Below are 13,921 nucleotides of genomic sequence, written 5' to 3' on the forward strand. Positions count from 1 at the left end.
CCACATAATATGCCTTTATAGATATTTAGACATCATATAATTTTTCACTTGTTCTTGTCACTTGAACACACACTTAATAATTGTATTTGCCTTATTCTGTTGTCCATTCTGACTCTCACCTGAATAGAGGACATCTGAGCATAGCCTCTCCAGCTAAAGCCCTCAAATTCCAGCGGATTGTAGCCAAAACGCACTGAGCGCCCATCCAACGTCGTGCCTTCTTCCACCTCAAACTTCATGTGGTGCAGGTCAGGGAAATAGTGATCTGGACGTGGGCTAGGAAGTAAATCCGGTAATGTGGAGCTTTGTTGTAGAACGATACTGTGTGCAGTTATGTTTAGAAAAGATACAGTATGGATTTGGACTTACTGGTTACATTTGGGTCCCTCTACATTGGGTCTGCACCTACACCTGCCATTTCTTTCATCACATGAGCGACTAGCAGAACCTCCAATATCACACTGACAACCTGAATATACACACATACATATATATATGCATATATATATATATATATATATATATATATATATATATATATATATATATATATATATATATATGCATATATATATATATATATATATATATATATATATATATATATATATATATATATATATATATATATATATATACACATTGTGAAAACCTGCTAAAACACCCATTTGGGACAAAATAATTGTAATGACAACATTATTAATGTGCTAATGATATTACTATGTACTAAAAATATCACTGATGTGTATATCAAATGTATCATGTTCAAACAAAATTTTTTTTCCCATACTTCTAGCTCATTCATGATCTAAAAAAAACCTTACCCTGACAACCGAAGTAGTTGCTATGTTCCAGGTGGAAGTAGCCGTCCTTACACACCGCACATGTTCCACTGCACACGTTAGGCTTGCAGTAGCACTGCCCATTATTCTAATAACACACAGACACACTCAACATGAAGCTCAGAAAAGGGCAATCTTTACACCTAGTATACAACATGCTAATATGTACTTATTATTTGGAAAAGAAAATGAACACACCTGCAAACACTCTGCCACTTCACTCACAGTCCCCGCATTGTTACACTCACAGTCTGCACAACACAGCGAGTCATAAACCAATACAATGCATTACAATCTATTAATCATTTCACAAGTGTTATATTGCTTAGGGATCGTTAATCCTATTTCTTACTTGAACATCCAAACAAGGTATCAGGTGACAAGTTCCAATAAAGAGGTTTGCATCTGTCACAGGCCACACCCTCCACATTGGGTTTGCACTCGCAGTAGCCCTAAAGAATATGTAACAGTGATAATGATAATGATGTTCAGGGTGAATTTCTCAATAAAGATGCCACAGCTTAAGTTACTAACAGACGAAGAAATTTCTCATCAACACTTATTCTTTGCATGAAACAATTCCAGTACGTACCAGTGTGAACAAGTCTCCATTCTCCACAGAGCCAGCAGGATTACACCTACCACCTAAATAAAAAAGGAAATGAAAAATGGAATAAGAGTGTGAAATGACTGTGTGTGAGATCAGCCCTGGAAATAGTCTCCAAACAAACTCACCTTGGCACTGGGGAAAGTTGTAGGTTCCAGAGCTGCATGAATCACACTTCTGACCCACCACGTTGGGTTGACACACACACTGCCCTGAGACCGAATCACACACAGTGAACCGAGAGCCCTCGTCTGAGCACTGGCAGGCTGACAGACAAAGAAGTCAACATTAGTATAAAATTGACATGAATTAAACAGGAAACTGTGATTGATATGCACTGCTTAGATATCTCTACTCTTTACTAATATACACCTTTATATAAACATATACCTTCTTTTTTTTACATTTATTGAATTTGGCAGACACCTTTACAATTCTTTATTTTATACAACTGTGTAAGTGAGGGATAAGGGCCATGCTCAAGGGCCCAACTGTGGTAGCTTGGCATTTCTAGTACTAATGTTCAAAATCTTAATTACTTCCCCTAACACTGTTTTGAATTATACAACTGTTCCCATGTTCACAGAACTACAGTTGCAAAAGGGCAGAAACTTTCTGGTAAATTTTCCATGGGAAATTCATCTGGGGAATTTTGGAAATATTACAAGTTGAAAACTTGCCAGGAATTTATGGGAATTAGAATTCATATAAACAAAATAATATATAAACATAAATATACATTTTGTTTGGTCATAAACTGACATGCATGAAACTAATACAGATTTAAAAAAAAAAAACATTTTTGACTTTGATTTCCAAAATCATGATGATTCCATAAAAGTTGTATGTTATTTTATGCAGGAATGCACAGTGCATGCAGGGGGTGTGGCCTCAGTAACCCTGCTGTAAGTGTGCTGTGTGCATTGATGAATGTACAGGGTAAAAATTCAACTGAAATCGCATTCAATTTGTTTTAACCGAGATTCTCTTACAAGATTTCTTTTAACCACATTTAACTTCCCTGTTTTTGGCTAACCACCAATTTTGTTAATTCCCAGTTTATTAATTCCCTATAAATTCCATATATTTCAGTTAATTCCTATGGAAAGTTTCAAGTCTTAAAAAAATTCCTGGACTTTTGCAACCCTACACAGAACTATTGAAAATATGTGTAATGATCACAAAAATAGTCCACATTTCATCCGTTTTGTTTTTTAACTTTAATTGCAGACTGTTGTAGAACTTCTACAGAGAGTAGCAGACTTACGTGTGCAGGTAGGGTAACTGTAGTAGCCCGGAGCACAGGACTCACACCTGGGGCCACTGTAGTTGAGTTTACAATGGCACTGCCCTGCTGCATTGCAGTTTAAGTCCTGGGAGGTCCTCAGGTCACAGGTGCACACTGAAAGAAAGAGTCAGAGAAGACAAAAAACAGCTACAGTGAGGTACACAGCTCGATTTAGTATATTAGTAGAGTGTGTGTTGGCTTATACAGCAATGTGTGTAAGTGTGTGTGTGTGTGTAGTTTCTTACCCTCACAGTTGGGATAAGAGTGAAAGCCAGAGCGGCACTCGTCACAGCGAGGGCCTGTAAACTCTGGCCGACACAAACAATAACCAGTTGAGTCACAGCCATCAGGTAGAGAGCCAACTGCACTACAGCCACACACTACAAATAAAGAGAGAGAGAGAAAAAGAGAGAGAGAGAGAGAGAGAGAGAGAGAGCAAGAAAGAGAGAGAGAGAGCCAGATAGAGAGAGAGAGAGCAAGAGAGAAAGTCCACTTTTCTGATTTGTGTCATCAACCTGAATACACATTAAATTGCATGTGTATGTACTGTATAACGAAAGACATAAGTGGATTACACTTGGCACACACTCACACTGGCACAGAGGGTAGTTAAAATACCCAGAAGCACACTGGTCGCAGGAATAGCCATAAAAGCCGCTTCTGCACACACATTGTCCTGTTACCACATCACATGACCCGTCCTGTGAACCTGGACCTGTGCACTGACAGCCTGGAAGAAGGACAGAGAGTTAGATACACTATGTGTGTGTGTGTGTGTGTGTGTGTGTGTGTGTGTGTGTGTGTGTGTGTGTTGCATGTGTTTGTGCATTCTTTGCAGCAGTATAACGGTCAGTTGCTTTTGTTTGTGGGTGGTATTCACTTCCCACAAATACCTCACACATGCAGGCAAACAGGGCCTGTAGCTGAACAGCACAGAACCACATATTTTGACAAATAGACCACCAATGTGTGTGTTTGTTCAGATGCTGTCTGCCGGAAAGAAAAACTGCCAGAAGTTTTTGTACAAACACACACACACACACACACACACACACACACACACACACACACACACACACACACACACACACACACACTGTCTATCTGCAAACACATACACACACAAATACACATACATAAATCACATGCCAAAAAAATAAATAAATAAATAAAAATCTGGTCTATGGATCCAACACCAAATACACTGAAAGATTTCTGATGTGTTTAATGCTATGATGAACAGTTTGTTTTGTTAAAAATTATAAATAAATAAATACATACATACATTCATTCATACATACATACATACATACATACATACATACATACATACGTATATACAAAATATTTAATAATTTCCAAGTACATCACTGCTGTCCTTAAAAATTTGGACATATTGCTTAGTGCAACAACCATAAATTCCCCGTTCACTACATCCACACAGTCGAAAATAACTTGTTCCCATTATTCAAACTCATTCTCGACTGAGAAATCGAACAAAGAATGCTTCTTCTTCTTCTATCAGCTGCTCCCGTTAGGGGTCGCCACAGCAGATCATTTGTCTACATACAACTCTGTCCACCCTAAAGACCACCATCCAATGCTGTGTATCTACACTGTCCCCTGCCAACACCTTACAGTCTCCAATATCCTTCCAAACTATTTTATCAGATACTCTCTTCACCGCCACTACACTCTTTCTGTACTCTTCCTTCAGGATACACCTACACCATTTCTCTTTCCATCCACACCATAAAAGAACAGTTTAAACCCCCTCCAATGTTCCTGGCCTTACTCCCTTTCCACTTGGTCTCCTGAACACACAACATATCCACCTTTCTCCTCTCCATCATATCAGCTACCTCTCAACCTTTACCCGTCATAGTACCAACATTTAAAGTGCGCCTGTGTGTGTGTGTATGTGTGTATGTGTGTGTGTGCGCACGTGTGTGTGTGTGTATGTGTGTATGTGTGTGTGTGTGTGTGTGTGTGTGTGTGTGTTTGTGTGTGTGTGTGTGTGTGTGTGTGTGTGTGTGTGTGTGTGTGTGTGTTCTTACGATAGCAGTTGAGGCCGTAGTACCCCGCAGCACAGGTGTCACAGTGCTGTCCTGTGAAACCAGGTTTACACACGCAGGTCCGTGTGTTTGGATCTGCCTTACACGAATTCCCCTCTGTGCCTGCTGCGTTACACTCACAGTCTAAAAAAACCCCAAAACAACAGAAACATGCACACACACACACACACACACACACACACACACACACACACACACAGCAAGTTTAAAGACAAATTTCATATAATAGGACTAGAGAAGAAGGATTGAAAATCAAGAGATAAGTCTTACTGATGATCTCTCCCGCAGGTCGAGCCTCTCCATTAAGATTAGTGGGGAAGGTTGGAGTGACCACTAAAGCAAGCACACACAAACATACCAACACACTAGATTTACATTGCTCTGAAATAAAACCACATTCAGCAATTTACAGTTTCGCTCAAAAATCAGGGTGTCAAAATTGCTGATTGTTGATATAAGAGCCTCTATTATACAGTATATATCAAGCACAATGTTTCAAAGAATAAAAAAGAATTATATGCATTATAGATTATACTGATTATTTGGGAGTGGGTCCAGATGTACAGTCTTATCTCTCATAGCTTAATATCCTGATTGCAGTTATGAAATGAATTCTTTAATTGAGCAAATATCAAAACTCTGATTTTTAATAACATGGTAACTGCTGTATCTAAATGTGTGCTGTTACTGCTGTGTGTATAATCTGTACATTTTCACGGTCTGAATCAAAATATTCAGTAGTCTGAGTCTGAAGAGTTTGTCACCTGTGACTAAGAGAAAATAAGATGATCACACACACACACACACACACACACACACACACACACACACACACACTCATACACACAAAAAACTTACAGTAGCAGGCCGGAAAGTTCTCATATCCATCTGCACAAGAGTCGCAGTTCTCTCCAGTGTAGTTGGGCTTACAGTAGCAGCGACCCGTCAGATCCTCACACGTGCCGTCGGTGAAATCTGTCTCACATAAACACTCTGCAGAGAGAAAGTAAGAATGCTGAGTATTGAGGACATAAGAAATTACATGAGATATTGTTTATATTCGGTTGCACACTGACTTGAACAGGCCTGTGGTGACTCCAGAGGGTGGTGAGGTGACCTGTAGTACCCTGGTACACAACGCTCACAGTTGATTCCTGTTGTGTGGTGCTGCACAGACACGAAATGCCAAGATCATTAAACATATCTATGACTACTGCAACAGTGCATCTGTCAATATATATTCAGCCTCACTTGCCAGTGTATTTCTGTATTTGCCTACCTGACACCCCACACACATTCCTCCCCCCTGGTACTCGCCCTGCATGTTCAGACTGGCTCCTCTCTGTTCTACTTCGGGGTCGTAATAACACTCAAACGAGTGTCTGTGGCAGTTACATTCTGTAGATAGAAGCACAGAAAGTATATTATTGATCAGTGTCAATTTAACTGGAATGGGGAGTTGAAAGGGTGGCAGAGGAGACACACAATAGACAATAGAACAATAGAATAGAACACACACACACATATACATACACACACACACACAATAGAACAACAAAGCAAATAGCTACGAGGTCAGTCAAGAAAAAAAGAGAACAATATTCAGATAGAGTGCATCCAAACATTAAGTCAAGAAACTCAATAGCAATTTAAACGTTCAACAGGTTCTAATAAAAAACTTGATTTTTCCATTAAAATAAAACGTAACACACCAATGAGGTGGCAAATGATCTCCACATGAGCCCTTATTCAAAACTATTCAAAATTTCATTATGATTCACCTTTTTACTCAGTAGTCATGTGACCACATCAATAAAGGGGAACCCCAAAGCTGTTTAAATAAACCATTCCAGTGCAAGTTCAAAGCTAAAAAAGAAATAATACGAGCCGTAATGCTGTTGGTGTGTCTGACACAAACATCGCCATCTGTGTTTTACGCTTTATTTAGATTTGTTAATTGCAGGTTTCACATAAAAGAAACAAACCAACGCTAATATCCCCCTGCCAATTCATTCAAAATCCCTCTGGAGTGTGAACTGCTTGAGGGTATTTCTCAAACATCCTCCATTTTATAATGACAGTCATTAAAAGATTTTTAATAGAGATAATGACAGTTGGTTGAAGGGAGAAATCACTTACTCAAGTACTAATCTCTACACATGAAACAAAATTTTAAAAACTTCCTTCCCTCACCCTACTGTCATTATAGCTCAAGCCTTTTAGATGCTGTAATTATACAAATATGAAGTATAAAACAGTAAAAAACTCACATACTTCCAAGCTAAATTTGGCAAACCATGTTATAAAGCTCGCTTTGTGCATAGAGATACACTATGCATTGAATTCCATATTTAGTCCCAATTTGCTCTTATAATTTCCTCCACTCTTCTGGGAAGATGTTCCACTAGATTTTGGACAAGAGTATTACAAAAGGCAGGTACTGATGTAGGTGAGGAGGCCTGGGGTGCAGTCAGCATTCCAATTTATCCCAAAGGTGTTTAGTAGGGATGAGATCAGAGCTCTATAGCAGGCCACTCAAGATCTTCCACTCCAAAGCATGTAAACCATATCTTCAAGGAGCTCACTTTGTGCACAGGGGCATTGCCATGCTGGAACAGGGTTGAATTTCCAGTTCAAGTAAATGAAAAAAACACCTCCTATACAATTGAGTGCCTCCAGCTTTGTGGTAACAGTTTGGAAAAGAACCACATATAGCAGGAAAAGTCAGGTGACCCAGTACTTTTGGAAATATAGTGTCTTGTCATTCTGGACTAGATTTGAGTCTTTTAGTTTTACTGAAAAGAGGATTTCATTTTAGAATGTATATTTTATTCAAAATAAATAAATAATTATCATATATTCTTTTTTAAATGACCTACATTGATCTCATATATGCTGAGAAGGGCCTTGCTCAACAGTAGTATCTTTGCAGTGATGAGAATAGAACATCTATTGCTTTTGACTGGCAGAACATTAACAAATAATGTGTTTGTATACTGTATGTGAACAGCATTTGTGTATGTATGAATGTATGCTTCTGTCAGTCTGTTATTTAGATATACTGTACATTCATTTGAGCTGACTGAACATGTAGATTGCCGTGTTTTGTTTTGTTTTTGGTGTGAAAACCTAGGTATGGCTTCCAGCTTGTCACCTGATTGGTTTCTAAAAACGTATATAGACATCTGAAAGTGGCCACACGCTAAGAAAATTTACTTCAGAAAGTCATGCCAAAGCCGAACAGGATGCATGATTGCATCAAGAACAGCAAATGCATGATTTACTACTGATTTAACGACAGAAGCATGACCAAAACCTCTGTCTTTTTACCTGCAAAAAAAGCACTGGAAACAGAGACACATGTTAAGCTTGTCAGAGAGGATTAATTTGGTAAGGAAAAAGTGGAGAAACTCACGTTCACACTCATTAGCATTGTCAGTGGTGGCCGGTTTCCAGGGTAACTGGTTGAATCCAGGGCAACACCGGTCACATGATGGGCCGCAAGTGTTGTGCTTGCAGTCGCACTGAAGCCTATAATGGCAAAGGAAAACAAACACATACCCAAAGTAAGCAATGCAAATGACTAAAGAAACAGGTTACGTTCCATATATCTCTTAGAGATAGTAAGAGTAGGCCTGTCAAATGGTATCACATGAGCAGCACAAAAACTTTCAAGTGCTTCTGGTCAAGTAGCTAAATGTATCCCATTGACCTGAGATACCCTGAGAGAAAGGGGTGGACAAAATATAAATAAATAAAAGTATAAAAAGACTAAAAACTATTTTGACTGATGAATGGAAATCTGGAGCAGGACTGTTCGGTATGTATGTGATGTGTGTAATACTTGCATGTGAATGTACGCAGATTACACTTCAATAAATAACATATTATTACGCTCAATTCAGACTTGTGAAAAATGTTTCCCAATGAACCGAACTGCGATCTGTTACACTTTTGGGTATTTTTACCTAAAAACACAAATGAGTGAGGTTTTGGTGAAGACAGTCTGACACTCAGGAAAGAATGTTGGAAGTATAAACTGTTCCCTCAAGAATCACACACTCTCATGTCAGAGTTATTATACACTATGGAGTCTACTTCATGAAGTGGTACCTCAGTGGTTAAAGTGTTGGAGTTTTGAGCAAAAGGCTGTCAGTTCAAATCCCAGCACTGTCAAGCTGCAACTGCTGGGCCCTTGAGCAAGGCCCTTAACCCTCAATGTATTATATATTTTATACAGTTGAGATAATTGTCAGTTGCTCTGGATGCCATAAATGTACACACAAATACACACACAGTGGGTATTTATGGATGTTTAGTAATAGTGTAATCCATACGCATGGAGTTTTTGAAATTTAATTAAATTATTGGAAGAGAAAATAAGAACCGAAGAAGCAGTGTTGCTTTAAAATCTATTTTGATATATACCATAAAAAAAAGAATAAATAAAGACTAAGATAATGATATATGAAAGATTTAAATAAACATCTAATAAGAGTTTAGTAGTAATACCATAATGCCAAAAGTGAATATAAGTGCATAAGAAAATCTATTGCAGGGATGAATCCACAAAACACTATAAAACAGCAAACATCCTGTACCTACAGATGTGCCCGTGTGATAACAGATACAAAATCGCATCCTAGGGAACTGCTTAACTCACGCACATAACCTTCAAATCTACATCTGTTTCATGTCAGTGTAATCTACTGAGGGCCTTTGGGTTTTCTATATCCAGCCCTGTGAGGAGGTGAGGAGGTTTTATGCTGATAGCTCTGACACGTTTCCAGATGATCTCAGTCAAAACTAAAAGAGAAAGATTCACAGGAACAGGAGACAGACATGGAGCAGAGTCTGTTGCCTAATCTCAGCACCACTATAGCCAGAGCCAGAAAAAAGTCAGTGAATTCCTGAAATATTGAAAAAAACACCTGCTAGTCTACAGATGTTTCATGTCTCTTTCATGTCTGGGATGCATTTTTCTAAATGCCATTATTACAACAGGCTAGCAAGTTTACTCAAATTTCAGCAAGTTTGATCATTTATTAATGTTTGTATATGATTTTGATGGGGAAAAATGATTTAGTTAGACAGTGCTGCATAGATTTTTATTTTTAATTTTAATATTAAATATACACATGTACAGATGTTTACAATATTCATGCAGTGGAATTGCGATTTCCCTTTAATACGGGGCCAAGCTTAAACATGACAATGAATTCTATGTGAAAATCATAAAGGAGAAAATCTGATCAACACACTAATCCATCCAAACTCCTAAAGCTCTCCATTGGGGTGGAATGAAAGCAATTCTTCAAAGATTTTTGGGTTAAAATTCCTTCAGAGCAATGTGAAATGGATTATTTCCAGTTTAGAGATTAGGAAATGAACAGTTTGTTCAACTATGTTTTATGTTTTCTTTTTGTTCTCCTTGCATATTAATTACATGCTCCCCTTGATATTGCATTTAATAGGAAGATCTGAAACCATTTCATGTGGCAAATTTGAAAAAAAAAAAAACAGAAATAAGGTTACTTTTTTACAGCAATGTATGCCAATTCATTAAAAAACTTACAGGTGAAGTAAATAACTGTCAAGGGGTGGGAAAGTAGCAAGTCATTACCTGATGATGATGTGTTGGAAGCAATATAGGCAAGCGTAAAAATCTGAGCAACTATGGGACCAGTTTGTGATGGCCAGATGAACAGTAGAACAACTCTTGTAGTAAAAAGTGATGGGGTAATGGGTACCCACAAGAAAAAAAAAGCTTAATGATCCAACAAACAAGGTACTTTAACACAAATTGATGAAAAGATCTAACAGTGGCCCTGATAGAAAGGAGTCAGAACATGCAGCATATGGGTCACCACAGATGGGCCAGAGTCCCTGTGCTGACCCTGTCCATCACCAAAAGCTCTTACAATTGTTGGTACCTGAAAAAGGCAAAGCTGGAGGATGGAATGTGATGTTCTTGTCAATGTTTTACTGTGAATCTGTGGGTCCATACCTCCTATCTATCTAAACATATTTTCAAGTACAACCCTTTATGACAATGGTATTCTCTAATAGCAGTGACCTGTTTAAATATCATAATAATACTTGCCACCCTGGAAAAAGATTTTCAGGAATGGTTTGAGAAACATGACAAAGAGATCTAGGTGCTGACTTGGCATCCAAATTTACCAGATATCAATGTGATCAAGAATCTGTGGGATGTACTGGACCACCTTGCAAATTTCAGAACTTGAAAAAATAGAAGAAATAAAAAAGTCTTGTTTTTCAGCCCCCTTCATAATTCTTGTGGAGTCCATACCACTAAAGGTCAGAAATGTTTTCATGGAAAAAGCTGAACCTACACAATATTAGGCAGGTGGTTACAGCTGATCAATGTACATATTTGCGCACTTTACTAATACAGCTGATTCTATTAAACAGCTCTAACAGACTGTTCCTGATTCAATGCAGGTGAGCTACGACAGAACCTGAGAAGTGACAACCGACAAGTGCCTTCGGATCTGCCATAACCCCCTCCACAGATATACACACAGACCTCCAAAATAGTTAAATACTGCCTCTCAAGAAAATGTGGAAAATACATGAAAATTACTCATGTCATGTCTTTTGTGTGTGTGTGTGTGTGTGTGTGTGTGTGTGTGTGTGTGTGTGCCTGAAAGCCAGACCAACCATGAGGGGAATGTGGTGTATTTATTTAAGTCCTGTACATACATGTGAGTATGTAAGTGTATGAATGCATATACTCTATATGCATGAACATGCCTGCATACCCTGACTCCCAGGCAAGATTATGGTTAGAGGAGAGAAATAAAGCTGACATACATACATACACACATTTTTTGTTACCATACTACTCTTCACAACCTAATCATAAATTGCAAACCTGTTTTGACAAACCTGGTAATAAATCACAATGCACTTGTAAAAAAAAGAAAAACAGTATTACAATGTCTATGTGCCATCATCTTTTCCATGTCTGAGATAAATCAGTGTCTAGCTCCAGGACATGATTGTCTTTAACCACCACACATCTGATATTTTATACGGTGCGCCTGAGCTACTAAACCTGAAATAATTAGAGAGATAAAGCTGGCAATAAGAACTTTTTGGAAGTTTAAGAATATATATTATGAAGTTTAACAGAGGTCAGGTTAAGGACGAAAAGTCATTTATATATGCAGAAATTTAAAAAGATCAAGTAAAAATCCTAGAAGACTTTTCTTACTTGTAGGGGTCATTGGGGTCAACAGCGTTGCAGGCTTCAGCATGGCCATTGCACACACACCTCCCGCCGATACTGACGTCTTTAATGCTATAGTAATACTGTAGAGAAAATATGATGCAAATGACAATGCAGAGATTATAATAAAAAAGAGATTATAATAAAAAGAGATCAAAGTAAAACAGGACATTTCTTGCTAATATTTCCATTGGGGTATGATTTTTTCTTACTGTACGTGAGCTTTCAATGGATCAGAATTATTAATAAGCTTGTTTATGTTATATTGTTCCCCAGAAAGATATTACCAAAGTCTCTCAATGTTCTGTAGTAATTATCACAGTAGTTTTTAAAAGATTTTGTGAATAAATGTAATCACTGCGTGACGGTTTAGTTGAGCTGCATCTTACCCGGCGTGTGACGGTGGGGTCTCTCAATGCTTTGCCCATCAGGTGACCCAGCAGTGTGTTTGTACGCAGGAAACGCAAGCGAATGTTGGTGGCTTTGGTGAAGTCCCTCAGCACAGGTGAGTAGGAAAAGTTCATTGCTCCAGGTCGCCCGTTAACCAGAGACACCACAATCTGTGTGTGAAGAACAGAGGACATCAGCAGGAGGTAAAGACAAATATAGGTGCTTCAGTTTTTTTAAGATTTGCCCAGAAACTATAGTTTCTCAAGACTTTCTTCAGATTGATCTTTATTACATGATGCTCTTTAACTTAACCAGAAATCCAGATTTAAATTGTTAATTAACAAAACAGTTGTAACTTTCTAAGATGAAATAAGGACAAAATCTTTTCTGTCTCTGCCAGACAGTTTGTTCTGGTTCACTAGAGAACACATTCATATAGTTTACTCTATTCTAAACACAGTCTAGTCTATATGGGATCTACTTGCTCATTCTGGCACAGTTTCAAGTTGGAAAAAGACTTCAAGGCTGTGATTAGATGACTGAATCAGAAGTATTACCTCGCCATTTTCCAGGGGCACTATACGAGAGTATTCTGTTGTGCAGATGACATCATTGTCATGGTTGATGCGCTCAATGGTCCTTTGGCCAAATCGTTCAATACAATCCCTCTTGGAGGCTGTGTAAAAAAGTACAGAAAACATGCCATTAATGACTCAAAATATACAGTATCTTACAAAAGTAAGTACACCCCTCACATTTCAGCAACCATTTTAGTATATTTGCTTAAGGGACAATATTATAGAAATTAAACTTGGACATATTTTAGAGTATTCACAGCGCTTCACTTTTTCCACATTTCGTTATGTTACAGCCTTATTCCAAAATAGACTAAATTCATTATTTTCCTGAAATTCTACAAACAATACTCCACAATGGCAACATGACAGAAGTTTGCTTGAAATCTTTGCAAATTTATTACAAATAAAAAATGAAAAAATTTGATTGTCTTTGCCATGACAATCAAAATTGAGCTCAGGTGCATCCTGTTTTCACTGATCATCCTTGAGATGTTTCTACAATTGTTTGGAGTCCACCTGTGGTAAATTTAGTTGATTGGGCATGACTTGTAAAGGCACACACCTGTCTATATGAGGCCCCACAGTTAACAGTGCATGTCAGAGTACAAACCAAGCCATGACGTCCAAGGACTTGTCTGTAGACTTCAGAGACAGGATTGTATCGAGATCTAGGGAAGGGTACAGAAAAATTTCTGTAGCACTGAAGGTCCCAAAGAGCACAGTGGCCTCTATTATCCATAAATTAAAGAAGTTTGGAACCACCAGGACTCTTCCTAGAGCAGGTCGCTCGGCTAAACTGAGCGACCAGGGAAGAAGGTCCTTAGTCAGGGAGTTGACCAAGAACCTGATGGTCACTCTGTAAGAGCTCCAGCGTTACTCTGTGGAG

At 38.2% G+C, this 13,921-nt stretch overlaps 1 protein-coding gene across 1 annotated transcript in view; it reads right to left on the minus strand.

The window, feature by feature from the left end:
• The window catches only part of lama5 (laminin, alpha 5), a 72,367-nt gene that overhangs the window by 31,954 nt on the left and 26,492 nt on the right, over positions 1–13,921 (minus strand). The window contains 19 exon segments of the mRNA XM_046869090.1: positions 120–276; positions 370–469; positions 825–930; positions 1,041–1,093; positions 1,195–1,294; positions 1,435–1,487; positions 1,578–1,715; positions 2,717–2,851; positions 2,983–3,117; positions 3,330–3,467; positions 4,795–4,935; positions 5,083–5,145; positions 5,671–5,805; positions 5,889–5,979; positions 6,092–6,210; positions 8,228–8,343; positions 12,053–12,150; positions 12,457–12,627; positions 13,015–13,133. Of these exon segments, the coding sequence (XP_046725046.1) occupies positions 120–276; positions 370–469; positions 825–930; positions 1,041–1,093; positions 1,195–1,294; positions 1,435–1,487; positions 1,578–1,715; positions 2,717–2,851; positions 2,983–3,117; positions 3,330–3,467; positions 4,795–4,935; positions 5,083–5,145; positions 5,671–5,805; positions 5,889–5,979; positions 6,092–6,210; positions 8,228–8,343; positions 12,053–12,150; positions 12,457–12,627; positions 13,015–13,133 (2,168 nt within the window).

The sequence above is a fragment of the Silurus meridionalis genome, chromosome 16, assembly GCF_014805685.1.
Source record: "Silurus meridionalis isolate SWU-2019-XX chromosome 16, ASM1480568v1, whole genome shotgun sequence".
NCBI lineage: Eukaryota > Metazoa > Chordata > Actinopteri > Siluriformes > Siluridae > Silurus > Silurus meridionalis.